The sequence below is a fragment of the Ranitomeya variabilis genome, chromosome 2, assembly GCF_051348905.1.
Source record: "Ranitomeya variabilis isolate aRanVar5 chromosome 2, aRanVar5.hap1, whole genome shotgun sequence".
Lineage (NCBI taxonomy): Eukaryota > Metazoa > Chordata > Amphibia > Anura > Dendrobatidae > Ranitomeya > Ranitomeya variabilis.
In genome coordinates this window covers 662,652,309-662,673,066 of record NC_135233.1, presented here as the reverse complement: position 1 = coordinate 662,673,066, position 20,758 = coordinate 662,652,309, and the positions used below count along the sequence as shown (strand labels likewise).

The following is a 20,758-nucleotide window of genomic DNA, read 5'->3' as shown; positions in this document are numbered from 1 at the left end:
CATGATCAAAATCGGCAATGCAAGTGTATGGGTCAGTGAAAAAACACTTGGATGCCATCTGTGTGCAGTCCGTTTTTAGGGTCTTTTAGAGAGGAGTAGGTGGAGAAACTTTTTTTTTCTTTTTCCATCTGAGAAAAACTGATGACACTCAGACCAATCTCTGCTGAAAATGTGCTAAAACTACAAACAAAATTGCTGATGAAACTGGGAACATTTTTCTCATACATGTAAAAAACTGCCAAAAGCAGAGCTCAAACAGATCATCAAAAATTAGTGATTTATTCTCCTGCAAGTCGGACACCTGCTACTGTGGGGGTGAATCAATCACTAATTTTTGAGAATCTGTTGGAGTCCTGCTTCATCTATCACGTTAATTAGTTAACCTCGTGGAAGGATTTATTGTTGCTGTGCTGCTCTCCTTCATCACTATTTGATATAATCTAAAAAAAAAACATGTTTTCTCCATGGTGCCACTTGAATGGCTGCAGGTGAACAGAGCTGTTGTGAATTATTTCAACCGCAAAGCAACTCCCATGGTGACAACAACCACAATCAGAATAACAGATCTACAAAACAAAAACTGGCGCGTTTGGGCACGCTTTGTTCTGTTCCATCTGCTTATCAGAGACGATAGTCAGAGTAATACAAGTCACATAGAACCACTACAGAAACAATCATTCCAATTAGGTATCATCACGTATCTGTAATATACAGGTCCACATGAAGCTGCATAGACTGATATAAGTCATATATTCTGGGCACTGAGCGTGAAAACGTTATACACCGCAAGTCCCGTGTAGTTATAGTAATCCATAGCAGATACTGGTATTTTCTCAGTATAAGCAACAACTAACGTAGATAAGTATGAGATATGGAAATTGGATATATTTAAGTATAAGGTGTTAATAATATGACTATTCTTAGCTAGGGATAATTTAATGTCAACGCATACAGCACCATCCAATATGTAGGTGATATGTAAACAACAATATAAACAATAATCACTAATAATAATCATAATAATAATCGCTTGTCTGCTTGGAAATCTGTCATTTGGACATTTTTGCCATATTAATGTATATATATATGTTACCCTCTTCAGCACTTTCCATACTTTCATACATTATATATTCCACTCACCACACAAGTGTGTCCAGCCAGAGTTCCTTCACTTCACAGGAACTGTAAGAAAGAAGAGACAAAGCTCACGACCATCCTGCGCCAAGAAGTCGGGCATGTACTGAAGACTGAAGTGTTCTCCACGCTTTCCTATTTTGTGTAGGGGGCAGGTGGAAATTCACAAGAGTCACGGAGACAGGAAGAAGCATCATCATGGGTCGCTCTGCAAAAGTCACTGTTTTACAAAACACGCCTGTTTCCTCTTCTCTCAAACAGGGGACTACTGCTTAAAGGTAATCATACTAATGGAAACCATGACCGTAGGCAGGTATAAGCACCCATGACATCACGGCCTGTGATCAGCTACCACAAACAAAGCCCAGCGTACACCCACAGCATTATATCCTGCCATGAAAAGTCTTCATTATCATTCAACATAATAACGATTAAAAATTCTGTAGTGATTGTCGTCAATGGTAGTGGGAGCAAAAGCATCAACAGCTAAAATCACAAATGACAAAACATCATTTCAAGGGGTTTTCCCGGTGAGGTCAAATAACATAAGAGCTAAACGGTTCTTATTGACCGACATACATGAAAATAAGCAACTTTGTAATATATCTTATCCGAGAAATCTGCTTCTTTCTCCTCCTGAACTGATCTTTCACTCTCAATTCTGAGGTAAAATCTGTGTTCAGTGAAGACAGATTTCTTATACAGAGATAGGAGATGGCAGTTGGTTCTAATGTAAGCAGGTTGCGGGATGCAGTGACACGAGAAACGCAGAGCGAGGGTTAATGATTTAATTTAACAGTAAATATACTCCTTGCAGGGAGATGAACAGTTAAATGGCAAATGATAGTGAAATAGAGAACAACAGTGTGATAACAGTCCACGCAATCAACTTATCGTGTTCGTGTCTTCCTTGTCCACGGATGATCCGATGAGGGTTGTAGTCCCAGCAACGGCCGATGCAATGTCCTCAGAGGAGATTCCACAGCTCACGGTATATCTTCTGGCGGCAACAGGTGGTCTCCAGTTTTTACCCATTGAGCCAATTAGTCCATAAACTTGTGCAGCCAAAGTCAAGGGGGTTGCATACAGTCTATTGTCGAGGGAGGTCGGCGGTGTGCTGTCCGGCAAAGAGGGCCGCAATGAACAGTTCTGAACATGGCCCCCGTTCCTATAACCCGCGCGAGGCACTCAGCTTAACGGAGCCCACAGCCCTTCCTCGAATGCTGGTCTCAGTGGCGTGCTAGTGTGCAGCCACCAGCGGTATGTTGCGGTGCTGCCGCATGCTAAGCTGAGCATGCTGTGTGCACAGCACGCTTTTCTCTTTTGCCATGCCCCCTGCTTCCTGGTGAAAAGGTCTGTCCGGTTCCCTATTCTTTCCCCCGAACAACCGGGGATACAGCCTTGACAGTTGCGGACCCAGCGCAGTAAAGGTGCCCCCAACCCGGTCTTCCTCCTTACACTGATAACATTTTATGGAGGAAAGAGAAACTAGAGGCTGACACGGACATTCTGCTGCAACTTGTCCTGAAAATGACAAGTTAAGTTCGCCATAGAACTTAAGGAGCATCAGCTGCCATCTCCTATCTCAGTAATGGGAAAGTCTGTATTCACTGAAGACATATTTCAACTGTGAATTGAGAATGAACGATCAGTCCGGAAGGAGAAAGAAACTGATTTGTCTGAAAAGATATTACTTTTTTTCATCAGTACTATTGATTTATGGAGTGGAATTAAAACAATGGTTATTCTTTAATTTTTGTTTCTCCATCGACACTATTCCATGACACTTTGGCCAATTCCCTGCCCCTTGCTAAAAAAAAATTTCTCTGAGAAGGGAATCCCATAAAAGTTCTTACCATATGGTATCAAAAGGAACTGACCCTTCTCTCTAGGGGCAGTACAACAGCCATATGCTCTGTACACCTTTCACTGCATCCATACTCAAGCAGGGATGGGCACCGACAAAAGACGGCCCCTGCGCAAGAACAATATGGGCCCTGTGAAGTCTAACAGCTCATCATAATGAACAATTCCATCTGATTTGGAGGTAAAATCAGACTGCATAGGTTACACCAATGTTGTGTTTGCCAATTTTCCTTTTTTCTCCTCTTCTTACAAGAATTATATATTTTTTTAATACTATATTCACATAGTCATATGATTGCTTGTATTCTGTTGGATAAGGTGTAGTTTTCAATCACGCTATTAATTTTCCAAAAAAATAATAATTAAAAAAGAGGGAAAAAATGAAGTAGTGAAAAAACACACCTCCGACATTATTTTTTACTTATTGTTTTTTTCGGCATAAAGTGTGTGGTAAAAATCTGCAGAAAATAGATTGTTGTATTGAGCCTTTCCTTCAGTTTAACAGCTCTGGCAAAAATTAAGAGACCACTGCAAAATTTTCAGTTTGTCTGATTTTTCTCTTTATAGGTATATTTTTGAGTAAAATGTGAATTGTTCTTTTATTCTATAAACTACTGACAACGTGTTTCCGAAGTTTCAAGCAATACATTTTGTATTTATTTTCAGAAAATGAGAAATGGTCAAAATAACAAAAAAATGCATTGATTGCAGACCTCAAATAATGCAAAAAAAAACAAGTTCATAATCATTTAGAAACAACAATACTAATGTTTTAACTCAGAAAGAGTTCAGAAATCAATATTTTGTGGAACAATCATGATTTTTAATCACAGCTTTCATGCGTCTTGTCATGCTTTCCACCAGTCTTTCACACTGCTTTTGAGTGACCTTATGCCACTCTGGGTACAAAAATTTAAGCAGTTCTTTGTTTAATGGCTTGTGACTATCCATCTGCCTCTTGATTACATTCCAGAGGTTTTCAATGGGGTTCAGGTCTGGGGATTGGACTGGTCATGACAGGGATTTGATGTGATGGTCCTTCATCCGCATCTTGGTTGACCTAGCTGTGTGGCATGGCGCATTGTCCTGCTGGAAAAAAACAGTCCTCAGATTTGGGGAACATTGCCTGAGCAGAAGGTATCAACTGTTTTTCCAGGATAATCTTGTATTCGGCTAGATACATACATCCTTTGAAAAGATTAACTTGCCCAATTCCAGCCTTGCTGAAGCATTCCCAGATCATCACCAATCCTCCACTAAATTTCACAGTGGTTGCAAAACACTGTGGCTTTTACGCCTCTCCGGGTCTCTGTCTAACCATTGGATGACCAGGTGTTGGGCAAAGCTGAAAATTAGACTCATCAGAGAAGATTGCCTTACTCCAGTCCTCTATGGTCCAATCCTTATGGTCTTTGGCAAACTTCAGCCTGGCTCTCCTTTGCTTCTCATTGATGAAAGTCTTTTTGCTAGCTTTACATGACTTGAGTTCTGCCTCTAGGAGCCTGTTACGAACTGTTCTTGCCATACACTTCACCCCAGCTGCCATTTGCTATTCCTTTTGTAGGTCACTTGATGTCATCCTGCAGTTGCTGAGTTACATTCGAATAAGATGAGGTCATCCTGGTTAGTGGAGAATCGTTTTCGCTCTCTGCCGGCCTGTAGCTTTGTTGTCCCCAATGTCTGCTGCTTGACCTTGTTGTAATGGACTGCCGTCTTAGAAATTTTAAGGATGGAGGCAGCACGACACTCACTGTGTCCCTCTGCTAGTAAAGCCAGAATTGAGCGCTTCTTTTCCTCACTTAAGACTTTTCTTTTTAACTCCTTTAGCATGGTTTAAAGTTATTTTTTCATTCCTATTATTTTTGGAATACTGCAAGCACTTGTTTTGCCATCCAGCTTGTCCTGTAGCAAGATGATTGTGAACACCAGAGCAGTGTTTTTTATACTTTCCTTCATTAAATAAGATTTGGTTCAGGTGATCACCTAATCAGAAGCACATTATGTAGAATGAGGTGTACTCTGGTTGGAATTCAACTGACACTGGAATGGAATGGCTGTCAGACAAGTAGAGCAGCTGATTTTTATAAAACTGTGCAGTGGTCTCTTAATTTTTGCCAGAGCTGTACATATATGCAATGGGATTTGCACATTCTCTTGCTGGTTGAATGTATCCAGCTTCTTTCAAAGCACTTCTATTGAGAGAAACCGGCATGTGATCGCCAGCTTGCTCTAGGGAATTCTGTGGAATCCTGACAGCACTACAGTGGACAAAATTGCTGTTATTGTGAACAGTTAAGCAAGTTGAAGATGAAATGATCTCTAAAAGACCTAAAGTTAAAGATGACACATTTTCTTTGTATTTTAGGCAAATAAAAAATATATATTTTCACTTTTACATTTAAAAACTACAAACAGGAAAGCAGGCTGATGGAAAAGTTTGGGCAGGTTGCATGGTTAGTACGTAGTAGCACTCACTTTTCAAACTATCACAGCTTGTAAACGTTTTTGTAGCCAGCCAAGAGTCTTTCAATTTTTCTGTGAGTGATTTTCATCTATTCTTCCAGTTCTGTGAAATTCTTTGGTTGTCTTGTATGCACTGCTCTTTTGAGATCTAGTCAAAGATTTTCAAAGATGTTCAGATCAGGGGACTGTGAGGGCCATCGTAAAACCTTCAGCTTGTGCCTTTTGAGGTAGTCTGTTGTGGATTTTGATGTGTGTTTAGAATCATTATCTATTTGTAGAAGCCATCCTTTTTTTCGACTAGCTTTTTTACAGATAATAAGGCTATGTTCACACGTTGCGGTTTTTGCTGCGGATCCGCAGCGGTTTTGACGCTGCGGATCCGCAGCAGTTTTCTATGCGGTGTACAGTACAATGTTACCCTATGGAAAACAAAAACCGCAGTGCACATGCTGCGGAAAATTCCGCGCGGAAACGCTGCAGAAAAAAAGAAGTAGCATGTCACTTCTTTCTGCGGATTCCGCAGCGGTTTTCAACCTGCACCAACAGGAAAGTGCAGAGGAATCCGCAGAAGAAACCGCAGGAAAATCCGCAGTGAAAACCGCAGTGGTTTTGCACTGCAGATTTTCCAAATCCGCTGCGGAAAAATCTGCAGCAAAATCCGCAACGTGTGCACATACCCTTACAGTTCTAGGCCCCCTCCTCTTCTTCCTATATACAGCCCCTGTTTAACAATCCATCAGCAGTTTTGATTTCCAGTATCGTCTCTATGCTTATGGAACCTAATTATATACCTCTTCTCTTGTCATTACCCCTACCTTGATGCAAGAAAACAGGGATTGTCTGGCCGCTGTCTCTATCATCATGTCCTCCCTCTATCTGAAATTGAATCTCTTGAAAACTGAAATACTTGTGCTTCTGCCATCTATCCTCCCAAACTACCTATACAAGGTATTGCAATTGCCTTGAGTGGTTCATAACTCCAAAGCAGCACACTCACTGTCTTGGGGTCATATTTGGCACAGAACTTTCCTGTATTCCCTATATCCAATCACTTACTCACTCATGTCACCTGAATCTTAAAAACATCTCCAGAATTTAACCTTTTCTCACCTTTAAAACTTCAAAAACTCTCATTGTCACTCTTATTCATTCTCATCTGTACTATTGCAACTGTCTATTGATCAATTTTCCTTTTATAAGGGTATTTGCACAAGATCAGTAATTGCTGTGGGGTTGATGCTGCGTACTTATGAAGCATCAAATCCGCAGTGGCCAGCTGTTACAGCATAGTGGATGGGATTTCAAGAAATCTCATGCCCACTATATGTCCACAGACGCCCACGGCTCACCCGCAGAGATGGACATGCGTCTCTGCAAGAGAAATTTCACTCATAGAAATTATTGAATGTGGTGAGTCCGCACGGTTCAGTGAACACTTACGGATTTACCTGCGTTATTTTTGTTTTTTGCTCCCCTTATTCCCAGAGCCATAACTTTATTTTTTGGTCAAAATGGTCATGTGAGGGCTTGTTTTTTTGCGGGACGAGTTGCACTTTTGAACAACACCATTGGTTTTAACATATTGTGTACTGGAAAACAGGAAAAAAAATTCAAGTGCGGTGAAATTGCAAAAAAGTGCAATCCCACGGTTGTTGTTTTTTTTTTAACCATGTTCACTAAATACTAAAACTGACCTGCCATTATGATTCTCCAGGTCATGACGAGTCATTACAGACATGAAACATGCATAGGTTCTTTTTTATTTAAGTGGTGAAAAAAAATTCCAAAGTTTGTTAAAAGGGAAAAAAAAAGCATCATTTTCCGATACCCGTAGCGTCTCCATTTTTCGTAATCTCGGGTTGGGTGAGGGCTTATTTTTTGCGCGCCAAGCTGTTTTTAACTATACCATTTTGGTGCAGATAAGTTCTTTTGGTCGCCCATCATTGCATTTTAGTGCAATGTTGTGGCAACCACAAATAATGTAATTCTGGTGATTTGACTTTTTTTCTCGTTACGTCATTTAATGATTGGGTTATATCTTTTTTATATTGATAGATCGGGAGATTCTGAATGTGGCGATACCAAATATGTGTATGTTTGACTTTTTCTATTGCTTTATTTTGAATGGGGTGAAAGGGGGGTGATTTGAACTTTTATCTGCATTATTTTTATTTTTAGAACGTTCTTTTTACTTTTGGCATGCTTCAATAGTCTCCATGGGAGACTAAAGCTGCCATAATCCGATTGGCTCAGCTACATACAGGAGATGACAGAGCGCCTGTATGTAGCAGAAATGCTCACTTGCTATGAGTGCCGACCACCAGGCGGGACACATAGCAATCCGGCATTGACAACCATAGAGGTCTGCTGGAGACCTCTGGTTGTCATGCCAACCCATCGGTGACCCACGATCACGTGATGGGGTCACCGATGGGCGGGATTTGCCGGAAGCACGAGTTAAATGCTGCTATCAGAAATTGATAGCGGCATTTAACTAGTTAACTGCTGCGGGTGTATTGCGATTCCACCCACGGTTGTTGTGGGCACATGTCAGCTGTATATATCAGCTGTCATATGCCCGGAAAGGGGGATTCCGACATTGGTGTACTATTACGCCCAATGTCGGAAAGGGGTTAACAAGCATGATCTGATCAGTTTCATGAGAATGTTTTATTATCACTATTCCTTTCTGCTGATTTACAACTAATCCTGTATCCTAAGGTTATAAACATTTTTTATAAATAGCATTTAGAAAATGTATCGCCCTTACAATTAGGTACTTGAAAATTTCTAGAGGAAAAAAATGAGCATGATCTATGACCAAGGGTTTGACCACAGGTTTTCCTTCCCTTGCTGTGGGTAATAGTTGGCTGATGTTCGAGAACATGTTTCACTGTTGTGCTTACGATAATTGGCTACATGCAGAGGTCTCTTTCCTTGCCGTATGATATATCATTGACAGACCCATGTTTTCATTTCACTTGTGGTAAGCACGTCCTTCTGACTGCTCACTTAAGTAATTACTACCACTTACCACTTTCATTAGAATTGTCTCTTTACTTTTCATATTTACAATGGTTGTGGCAGTAGGCTTCATACAGTCTGATTTTTCCTACAGTTCTGGCATTTAGCACTACTGTCCCATCTTTTTTTTGTTTTACTTGGGCCAGCGTTCCTCCCATTTGACCCAGGTGTTTTTCAATTAGCAGGATACTGCAAGAGGGGTTCTGCCTATTTTTGCTCTCAGTTCACAGTCTGATCTATTCATCTGGTGTTGGTGCTGTGTGGGGACTGTTGTTGCTGTGGTGTTTTGCCTGTGGGGTGCTGTGGCCTGGAGTCATGTTGACTCTTGCAGCATGGGTGCTGTGAGGCACCAGGTCGCTCACCCTGCTGGTGCACTGTAGCTGTGATGGTGGATGGCACACTGTGCCGCACCTTTTAGGTTAGGGACCAACTGAGGGCAGTGGGCTTCATACAGTTTGAACAGAATGTTAAACTAAGAACCTCATATTTAGTTTTGTACAATTTTACCTAGCAACATTAGATCATTGTATGAGTTTTGCATGTGCAGTCCATGTCAGTTTTCTAAAGTTCTACAATAATTTACAATACTTCCATTATATTTTTTGACACACCTTAGTGTTTTTTTGTGGCATGTATCATGCCTTTGTAAGCAGGTTGCAGGATGCCATGACAGACAGGGGGCAGAGCAAGGGTTAACAAATTAAGATGACTCGCCCACCAGGGCCGTGGGGTACTCGGCACCGGGTCCGGTGTTCACAGGGGGATGTCACGGTGACGGCGACCCAGTCCGTGGCCCTGGGCGCCCATGTAAAAAGGGAAAGTCTTTAAAGGGATTTGGTGAATAAAGTTTATGTTCATGATGCCACCTGTGGTATTTGGTCAGTGGGGACCGACGCTGCTTAGAGGGGTCCACTGAGGTGATGTTATGGCAGCTAGATGGTATAACTTCCCACAGGTGAAGTATAGCCCCAGGGCTCCCGGTGTATAGATGAGGATGGTAAACAGTGCAGTAAAGAACGAGGACACAGGTTTGCAGTCTCTTTACCTGGTTTACTGTAGGGTTCAGGCAACCGCAGTCCAGGGTACCAGATCACAGGGCAGGCAGAGTCCGACCGGCTTGGAAGCGAATCCAGAGTCCCCTTTACCAGGTGGAGTTAAAAGCCTTCCTCTAGCACGGTGGTGTTGTAGTCTATTACTGCCTGTGACTTCAGATAAGGTCCTCACATTTCTTCTCTGTCCCCCATATAGGATAGGACAATACCTGTATGACAGGTAACTCGAGCCTTTTTATAGGGACTCTATCACGCCCCGGGCTCTATGTGTTACTGTGTCTTCAGGTGTGTGTGGCGGACAGGTAACTTGCAGTTCAGCTGTCCTGCCGATCTCTGCTGTAAGTCGTAGAGTCCCTTACAACCTCAGTGTTCCGGCTACCGGTTATCTGCGCTTCAGAGGGAGGGAGCCCATTTGCAGCTGGTCTCCCCTGATATCACTCTCCTGTGCTTTGCTCTCCTGCACGCTCGCTACAATCTGTTCTTCTTTCAGTATTATCTCTGTCCAGGAGCTGCAGCACTTTCCCGTGGCTGCACGGCTCCTCATACACTCTTCCTGCCTCAGACTGCTCCAGTCTGCTTCCTGGCTCTTTCTGACTGACTTTCCCTCCAAACCACAATATATATAGGGGAGTCACCTAGGAATCGGATCAAAAGCTCCCCCTTGTGGCCTGGAGAGTGAATATGTTATGTGCATTGTGATTATCTGATAAAGAGATATCCTTCATCGCTTCCAAGCGTAACATCACTCTCCCCGTGAGGCAAGTGCAGCGCCCCAGAGTCCTGGTCGTTGCAGTACTGTTGCTCCGCCACTAAGGGGAGTGATGGGGAGTCACAATCTGGTAAAACTGGGGGCTGGATAGGAAGTTAGTCAGAAGCTGACTGGGTTGGAACCAGGCAACAACCTGTGGCAGGGGGTGTTGCAGGGGAAGATTCAGGGGGGTCTCTGTCACCGGTGGGATCCTGACAGTGGCCTAGCGAACAGAACAGAACATTACGGAGCCGCGCCTGCACCCGTTGCGGCGGCATCCTACGAAAGGAAAAGAAGCGAGGTTTACTGTGGAGAAGTGAGAAACAAGATTGCAGCAAAAAGGAGATAAAGCCAGTAGGAGTCGTGCCGTAAGATCGAGGCAACATCCTACTGAGGCGCGTAGCCAGTGGCTGGAACGCCGAGGAAGTATTAGGCTCCAAGCAATACTTCAAACAGCGGCAGGACAGTTAATTTTAGGTTGGCTATCTCACCTAAATCACCTAATCAGACATAGGGGGCAATTGTGGGAGAGGGGCGACGCTAGGGTCCTGGAAGAACTCCAGGCCTACCTGTCATACGGGTGCGTCCTATCCATATCATCTGGGGGACGGAAAAGAACATCAGAATAGATACGAGTTGTGAGAGAAGAACATCAGAAACAGACACAACAGTTGTGAGGACTATCCCGTGGTGCTCAGCAGGGAGGTACTACAACATACAGGCGCTAGAAGGTAGGCACTGATTTCCACCTGCAAAGGAAACTCTGGATGTGCCTTCGGACCGGCCGGTCTCAGTCAGCCCTGTTAGCAGTACTCTGGATTGAGGATCCTGAAGCCTTCAGTAAAGAGGTAAAGAGACTGCAACCCTGTGTCCTCGTTATTCATCGCGACCTGCACCACGCATCATCATCACATCTTTCATTGGACGCCCCTTAGCAGGGTCACGGACCGGGTCTAGCCACCGTGACAACCCCAGAACTGAGACAGAGAGGCTGTTATGGACTGGTAATTTAGGAGTGACGTGCGACTAGCTCTGAGCAGGTGGTAACTATACAGACCGCAGTTCCTGATCTTAGCACAACACTAGCAGTAGCCGTGGGATGTTCCTGTCACTCCCTGGACACCTCGTCACAGCCGGAGAACTAGCTACCCCTAAAGGTAGAAACAGGAAAGCTATCTTGCCTCAGAGAAAATCCCCAAAGGATAGGACAGCCCCCCACAAATATTGACTGTGAGAGGAGAGGGAAATAACATACGTAGTATGAAACAAGATTTAGCAAAGGAGGCCACTTCTAGCTAAATAGATAGTAAGGAAAGTACACTGTGCGGTCAGTAATAAAAACTAGAAAAAGTCCATCGCAGAGATATGCAAAAATCTCCACACCTGACTAAAGGTGTGGAGGGCAAAATCTGCAGCCCAGAGCTTCCAGCTTAGCTGAATAGATCCATACTGATAAGCTGGACAAATGAGCAAAACATAGAATGTGCTGAACAATCAAGTCCACAACAAGTAGACTGCAAAAGGACAAACAAGGACTTATCTTTGCTGGACTGGACAGAGTGTCAGGGAAATCCAAAAGAGCAGTGGCTCCAAGCAGGAACAATTGACAACTGGCATTGATTGAGGAATAAGGCCAGACTAAAATAGCCGAGCCAGAAAGACGATCAGTGGAAGCAGCTGCTCATGCTAAATCCAAGAAGCAGCTATACCACTCAAAACCACAGGAGGGAGCCCAAGAGCAGAATTCACAAAAGTACTACTTACAACCACCGGAGGGAGCCCAAGAGCGGCAGTCACAACAGAGGCCCGGTACCGAGTACCCCGCGGCCCTGCGTCTGGGGGCGCTCCACAAGCAATGACACTGTGACGACCAGGACCCTGGGGCACCACATAACAGTTTAATGAAACAAGGTGTAAACTCCTCGCAGGGAGATAAATGTTTAAAGAACAGATAGAATAACCAACAAGTGGAAAATAATGGCAGTCCAATTATTAAACTTATCGTGTCCTTTATGCTCCTCCACCACAGATGATCCTGCAAGGATTGTAGCACCGGCAGCGGCCGGAAAGATGTCCACAGGGGGGGTTCTTTAAACAATGATCCATCTTTTGGCGGCAGCGCTTGGTCTCCGATACCTTCCACTGAGCCCCAAGTCCATGAACTTGTGCGGTCGAAGCAAACCAGTCCGCAGCACTCTCAGGGTATTTTGTGGGCTGGCATCCAGCAAATGGCAAGGAAGGCCACAAACGAGTGTCCGGTACTCGGCCTTCTCTCATGCGCATGAGTGCAGTACTCACAGTCTCTGGGCACATGACACCTCTCTCTCTCTCGGCCCTGATGGTCGTGACTGGAGATGACAACCGCAGCCTGTCGCAGTGCTGGTACTCAGGAGGAGGAGCACTGCTTGTTCACGCCAGACTCCTCGCTACTGCGCACACTTTTTTTTTTATATCGCCGCTCCTACCCGGGTCATGGGGTTGGTCTGGGCCCTCATTCCTTCCCCCAGGCAACATGGGAGGCAGCCTCAACAGTTCCGGATCCGGCTCGGTAAAGGTACCCGCAGCCCGGTCTTCCTCCTTACACTTTCACAGAAATGCATATAACAAGTTTAACTTAAGCCTTTTGTAATATCATTGAATTTAGTGTCTTGTGATAGTTTAACCAACAGCGCCATGTGTTGACATGTTTTCTCATTGCGACCTGTTTATTTTTTCCTCATTTGTTTCCTGTACAGCCTAACTTTTGCTCCTTAGGCCTTCGTAATTTCCCTTCAGCCCCTTCACCAGCCTCCTCCCTTCCTTTTTGCAGTAGCCATCTTGGCCCCTTGGAAGCTGACATAATGATTGTCTCTCTTTATATTTTCAGTCCTTCTGCTTTCTTACTGTAACACCCCAGGGTCCTGGTTGTTGCAGTGGCATTGCTTTCCTCATGGGGAGAGTGATGTCACGCTTGGAAGTGAGCGAGTATCTTCTTTATCAGGTAACCACAAGCATACAACATGTTCACACTCCAGGCCAGAAGGGGGAGCTCTGATCCAGCTTGTGGGTGGCTCCCCTATATATATATTCTGGTCTGGAGGGAAAGTCAGTTTGTTCCTGTCAGAAAGACAGAGGGAAAGGAAGCAGAGGGGCCGTGCAGCCACAAGAAAGTGCTGCAGCTCCTAAAGGACAGAGACAACACAGAAAGGCAGACAGATTTGTAGAGAGCGTGCAGGAGAGCAAAGAACAGGCGAGTGACAACTGGGGAGGATTACTGCAATTGGGCTTCTTCCATGCTGAGCACAGATACCGGTAGCCAGAAGACCGTGGTTGTGGAGGTAACTTCATGCCCCAAGGCTGAAACCAGTGGACAGCTGATTGCAAGTTTCCTGTCCACCATTGACACCTGAGGACACAGTAGCAAAAAGAGCCTGGGTCGTGATAGAGATCCTGTAAAAAAGGCTCGAGCTACCTGTCGTACAGGTAGTGTCTTACCAACAAGGGGGACAGAGAGAAAATGTGAGGACCTTGTGTGAGGCCTAAGGCAGCAAGGGACTACAACACCACAGCACTAGAAGGAAGGCTACCAACCCCACCTGGTTAGAGGGATTCCCAATTCGCTTCCAAGTCGGCCGGACCACACCAGCATCCGTGATCCAGTACCCTAGACTGTGGCTGCCAACCAAGTAAAGAGGTAAAGAGACTGCAACCCTGTGTCCTCCATTTATTCTAGATTGTGAGCCCCATCAGGGACAGCGATGACAATGGGGGCAAACTGTAAAGCGCTGCGGAATATGTTAGCGCTATATAAAAATAAAGATTATTATTATTATTACTACCTACACCACCTATCACCATCTTCATCTATTACACCCGGAACCATGGGCACCCAACTTCACCTGTGGGAAGCCATACCATCTCTGCTGCCATAACTTTACCCCAGTGGACCCCTTTAAGCAGCGTTGGTCACCCCTGACCGAATACCACAGGTGGCGTCACAAACTTTTACTATTCAACAAACCCCTTTAAAGACCATCCCTTTAACATGGGCACCCAGGGCCACAGACTGGGTTGCCGCCACCGTGACACATCCCTTTAAGTATCGGGCCCAGTACCGAGTACCCCACGGCCCTGGCGGGTGTTCCATTACCTCAACATAGCACAGTCGGAGAGGTGTTATGTTCCCTTGTTAGTGCTCACCATATTGTCTGTTGCAGCTGCTCTGTTCTTCATTATGTCTTATTGAACAGTCTCTTCTGCCTGAATAGTTATCTCTGTCATTCGCCATGTTATGTAATTACGTTGTGTGTGTGTCCTGTACCATACGTAATGTTATTGACCTCAGATATGTTGTATGCTTTGTACTGAGTACTTTCATTTTTATTGTTGTTTTACACTGATCCTATCAATAAAAGTTGTAAAGGACCTCCTGCGTCTATCTCAGTGCATCGATGGGAAAAGTTTACCTGTCTGTCAACTCATTCTCCATGAACAGAGTGATGGCGTGAGAACAGTAAAACAACTGCTATAGAATAAGGTTGAAGCACAGACACTGGCTTCTATCAGAGAGCAGTCAAGACGCAAACCGTGTTAGATAGAGGTTATGAAGAATAGGCAACACGCTCCCAAGTAAGAACAACAGCGTCTAGGAAGTCTGCAAGTAGCACCACATCCTTCCCATTACGAAGGTAGAAGTCCCCAAAGTGATAGCTGCCTTCGCTGAAAAGGAGTTGAAATTAAAGATGGAAATAGCACATCTAGAAGCAGTTCTTGCAAAACTCACTGTGTACAAGGAAGCCGCAGCAGCAAAAGCCGAGGCACAGGCTTTAGAAGAAGCAGCATGCTACAGTCAAACTTCGCCATTATGATATCTTGCGACGCACTTCAGATTACGTGCTACAGCATTCCCTGCTAGATGACTACCTACATTCTGTTCCAAGAGCGAGACCAAACCCTGCTGCTCATCAATGACAAAATGCTGTCATTCAGTCATCAACCCTCATCCTCCAATCACCTCATAATAAGCATGAAGGTAATTCTGTCTACCTACTGTCATCGGTGGACCCTGCACCCAAGCCTTATTAACAGTGACCGCTTTAAAGAAAGAAGACATCCATAGTTACATACATAGTTACATAGTTATTAAGGTTGAAGGAAGACTGTAAGTCCATCTAGTTCAACCCATAGCCTAACCTAACATGCCCTAAGGCTACGTTCACATTTGCGTTGTGCGCCGCAGCGTCGGCGCCGCAACGCACAACGCAAATAAAAACGCAGCAAAACGCATGCACAACGCTGCGTTTTGCGCCGCATGCGTCGTTTTTTTCATTGAATTTGGACGCAGCAAAAATGCAACTTGCTGCGTCCTCTGCGCCTGGACGCGGGCGCCGCAGCGACGCATGCGGCGCAAAACGCAAGTACGCCGCATGTCCATGCGCCCCCATGTTAAATATAGGGGCGCATGACGCATGCGGCGCCGCTGCGGCACCCGACGCTGCGGCGAGGACCGCAAATGTGAACGTAGCCTATCATGTTGATCCAGGGGAAGGCAAAAAAAACCCATGTGGCAAAGGGTAACTCCACCATGGGGAAAAAAATTCCTTCCCGACTCCACATACGGCAATCAGACTAGTTCCCTGGATCAACGCCTTATCAAGGAATCTAGTGTATATACCCTGTAACATTATACTTTTCCAGAAAGGTATCCAGTCCCCTCTTAAATTTAATTAATGACTCACTCATTACAACATCATACGGCAGAGAGTTCCATAGTCTCACTGCTCTTACAGTAAAGAATCCGCGTCTGTTATTATGCTTAAACCTTCTTTCCTCCAGACGTAGAGGATACCCCCTTGTCCCTGTCTCAGGTCTATGATTAAAAAGATCATCAGAAAGGTCTTTGTACTGTCCCCTCATATATTTATACATTAACATAAGATCACCCCTTAGTCTTCGTTTTTCCAAACTAAATAGCCCCAAGTGTAATAACCTATCTTGGTATTGCAGACCCCTCAGTCCTCTAATAACCTTGGTCGCTCTTCTCTGCACCCGCTCCAGTTCAGCTATGTCTTTCTTATACACCGGAGACCAGAACTGTGCACAGTATTCTAAGTGTGGTTGAACTAGTGACTTGTATAGAGGTAAAATTATGTTCTCCTCATGAGCATCTATGCCTCTTTTAATACATCCCATTATTTTATTTGCCTTTGTAGCAGCTGCCTGACACTGGCCACTGAATATGAGTTTGTCATCCACCCATACACCCAGGTCTTTTTCATTGACGGTTTTGCCCAGAGTTTTAGAATTAAGCACATAGTTATACATCTTATTACTTCTACCCAAGTGCATGACCTTACATTTATCCCCATTAAAGCTCATTTGCCATTTATCAGCCCAAGCTTCTAGTTTACATAAATCATCCTGTAATATAAAATTGTCCTCCCCTGTATTGATTACCCTGCAGAGTTTAGTGTCATCTGCAAATATTGAAATTCTACTCTGAATGCCCCCTACAAGGTCATTAATAAATATGTTAAAAAGAAGAGGGCCCAATACTGACCCCTGTGGTACCCCACTGCTAACCGTGACCCAGTCCGAGTGTGCTCCATTAATAACCACCCTTTGTTTCCTATCCCTGAGCCAGCTCTCAACCCACTTACACATATTTTCCCCTATCCCCATTACTCTCATTTTATGTAACAACCTTTTGTGTGGCACCGTATCAAAAGCTTTGGAAAAGTCCATATATACTACGTCCACTGGGTTCCCTTGGTCCAGTCCGGAACTTACCTCTTCATAGAAGCTGATCAAATTAGTCTGACATGAACGGTCCCTAGTAAACCCGTGCTGATACTGGGTCATAAGGTTATTCCTCTTCAGATACTCCAGTATAGTATCCCTTAGAATGCCCTCCAGGATTTTACCCACAGTAGAGGTTAAACTTACTGGCCTATAATTACCGAGTTCAGTTTTTGCCCCTTTTTTGAATATTGGCACCACATTTGCTATACGCCAGTTCTGTGGTACAGACCCTGTTATTATGGAGTCTTTAAAGATTAAAAATAATGGTCTATCAATGACTGTACTTAGTTCCTGCAGTACTCGGGGGTGTATCCCATCCGGGCCCGGAGATTTGTCAATTTTAGTTATTTTTAGACGCCGCTGTACTTCCTGCTGGGTTAAGCAGGTGACATTTAATGGGGAATTATTATCACTAGTCATATTGGCTGCCATGGGATTTTCTTTTGTAAATACTGATGAAAAAAAGTCATTTAGCATATTGGCTTTTTCCTCATCCTCATCCACCATTTCACCCAGACTATTTTTAAGGGGGCCAACACTGTCATTTTTTAGTTTCTTACTATTTATATAGTTAAAGAATATTTTGGGATTATTTTTACTCTCTCTGGCAATGAGTCTCTCTGTCTCAATCTTTGCTGCCTTGATTTGGTTTTTACAGAATGTATTTAATTTTCTGTATTTATTTAATGCCTCCTCACTACCTACTTCCTTTAATTCTCTAAATGCTTTCTTTTTGTCCCTTATTGCGCCCCTTACAGCTCTATTTAGCCATATTGGTTTCCTCCTATTTCTAGTATGTTTATTCCCATACGGTATATACTGTGCACAGGTCCTATCCAGGATGCTAATAAATGTCTCCCATTTTCTTTGTGTATTTTTGTGTCTCAGGATATCGTCCCAGTTAATTGCACCAAGATCCTCTCTCATCCGTTGGAAATTTGCCCTCCTGAAGTTTAGTGTCCTTGTCACCCCCCTACTACCCATCTTATTAACCCCTTCCCGACCCATGACGCCACATAGGCGTCATGAAAACCCGTGCCAATCCGACCCATGACGCCTATGTGGCGTCATGGAATGATCGCGTCCCTGCAGATCGGGTGAAGGGGTTAACTCCTATTTTACCCGATCTGCAGGGAGAGGGGGAGTGGTACTTCAGCCCAGGGGGGGTGGCTTCACCCCCCCGTGGCTACGATCGCTCTGATTGGCTGTTGAAAGTGAAACTGCCAATCAGAGCGATTTGTAATATTTCACCTAAAAAACAGGTGAAATATTACAATCCAGCCATGGCCGATGCTGCAATATCATCGGCCATGGCTGGAAAACCTGAAGTGACCACCCCCCACCCCACCGATCGCCCCCCCACCGCTCCGTTATGGGGTCCGGTCCCCTCCGTCCTGTGCTCCGCTGCCCCGTGCTCCTGCCCGCTCCCCCGTCCTGCTGTCCGCTCCCCCCGTCCTCCGATCACCCCCCCCTGTGCTCAGATCCACCCCCCCACCACCCCTTCATACTTACCGATCCTCCCGGTGTCCGGCCGTCTCCTCGCTGGGCGCCGCCATCTTCCAAAATGGCGGGCGCATGCTCAGTACGCCCGCCGGCCGGCAGATTCCTTACAGGTACATTTTGATCGCTGTGGTAGGTTCTACCACAGCGATCAAAATAAAAAAAATAATAAATAAACCCCCCCCTTTATCACCCCCATAGATAGGGACAATAATAAAATAAAGAAAATATTTTTATTTTTTTTCCCACTGTGGTTAGGGTTAGAACTAGGGTTAGGGTTAGAACTAGGGTTAGGGTTACGGGTAGGGTTAGGGTTATGGCATGTGCGGATTTGGCAGCGGATCCGCAGCGGATCGGCCGCGGATCCGCGGCGGATCGGCGGCGGATCCGCGGCGGATCGGCGGCGGATCCGCGGCGGATCGGCCGCGGATCCGCAGCGGATTGGCCGCTGCGAATTCGTAGCAGTTTTCCATCAGGTTTACAGTACCGTGTACACCTATGGAAAACCAAATCCGCTGTGCCCATGGTGCGGAAAATTCCGTGCAGAAACGCTGCGTTGTATTTTCCACAGCATGTCAATTCTTTGTGCGGATTCCGCAGCGTTTTACACCTGTTCCTCAATAGGAATCCGCAGGTGAAATCCGCACAAAAAAACACTGGAAATCTGCTGTAAATCCGCAGGTAAAACGCAGTGCCTTTTACTTGCAGATTTTTCAAAAGTCGTGCGGAAAAATCTCACACGAATCCGCTACGTGGGCACATACCCTTAGGGTTAGGGTTGGAATTAGGGCTAGGGTTGGAATTAGGGTTACGGGTGTGTTGGGGTTAGGGTTGTGGTTAGGGGTGTGTTGGGGTTAGGGTTGGGATTAGGGTTATGGCTACAGTTGGGATTAGGGTTAGGGGTGTGTTGGGGTTAGTGTTGAAGTTAGAATTGAGGGGTTTCCACTGTTTTAGGCACATCAGGGGTCTCCAAACGCAACATGGCGCCACCATTGATTCCAGCCAATCTTGCATTCAAAAAGTCAAATGGTGCTCCCTCCCTTCCAAGCCCCGACGTGTGCCCAAACAGTGGTTTACCCCCACATTTGGGGTACCAGCGTACTCAGGACAAACTGGGCAACAACTCTTGGGGTCCAATTTCTCCTGTTACCCTTGCAAAAATAAAAAATTACTTGCTAAGACATAATTTTTGAGGAAAGAAGAATTATTTTTTATTTTCACGGCTCTGCGTTGTAAACTTCTGTGAAGCACTTGGAGGTTGAACGTGCTCATCACACATCTAGATAAGTTCCTTGGGGGGTCTAGTTTCCAAAATGGGGTCACTTGTGGGGTGTTTCTACTGTTTAGGCACATCAGGGGCTCTGCAAATGCAACGTGACGCCCGCAGACCATTCCATCAAAGTCTGCATTTCAAATGTCACTACTTCCCTTCCGAGCCCTGACGTGCGCCCAAACAGTGGTTTACCCCCACATATGGGGTATCACTGTACTCACAACAAACTGGGCAACAAACATTGGGGCCCAATTTCTCCTGTTACCCTTGTGAAAATAAAAAATTCTGGGCTAAAAAAATATTTTTGAGGAAAGGAAACACATTTATTATTTTCACGGCTCTGCGTTATAAACTTCTGTGAAGCACTTGGGGGTTCAAAGTGCTCACCACACATCTAGATAAGTTCCTTGGGGGGTCTAGTTTCCAAAATGGAGTCACTTGTGGGGAGTTCCTACTGTTTAGGCACATCAGGGGCTCTGCAAATGCAACGTGACGTCCGCAGAGCATTCCATCAAAGTCTGCATTCCAAAACGTCACTACTTCCCTTCCGAGCCCCGGCATGTGCCCAAACAGTGGTTTAGCCCCACATATGGGGTATCACCGTACTCAGGAGAAACTGGACAACAACTTTTGGGGTCCAATTTCTCCTGTTACCCTTGCAAAAATAAAAAATTCTGGGCTAAAAAAATATTTTTGAGGAAAGGAAACACATTTATTATTTTCACGGCTCTGCGTTATAAACTTCTGCGAAGCACTTGGGGGTTCAAAGTGCTCACCACACATCTAGATTAGTTCCTTGGGAGGTCTAGTTTCCAAAATGGGGTCACTTGTTAGGGAGCTCCAATGTTTAGGCACACAGGGGCTCTCCAAACGTGACATGGTGTCCGCTAATGATTGGAGCTAATTTTCCATTCAAAA

At 44.9% G+C, this 20,758-nt stretch overlaps 1 protein-coding gene across 1 annotated transcript in view; it reads right to left on the bottom strand.

The window, feature by feature from the left end:
• TAGAP (T cell activation RhoGTPase activating protein) overlaps positions 1-20,758 on the bottom strand; it is a 46,187-nt gene that overhangs the window by 11,096 nt on the left and 14,333 nt on the right. Inside the window, exon 2 of the mRNA XM_077289226.1 lies at positions 1,141-1,182. Within this exon, the coding sequence (XP_077145341.1) occupies positions 1,141-1,182 (42 nt within the window). The remainder of the gene's footprint in view (positions 1-1,140; positions 1,183-20,758) is intronic.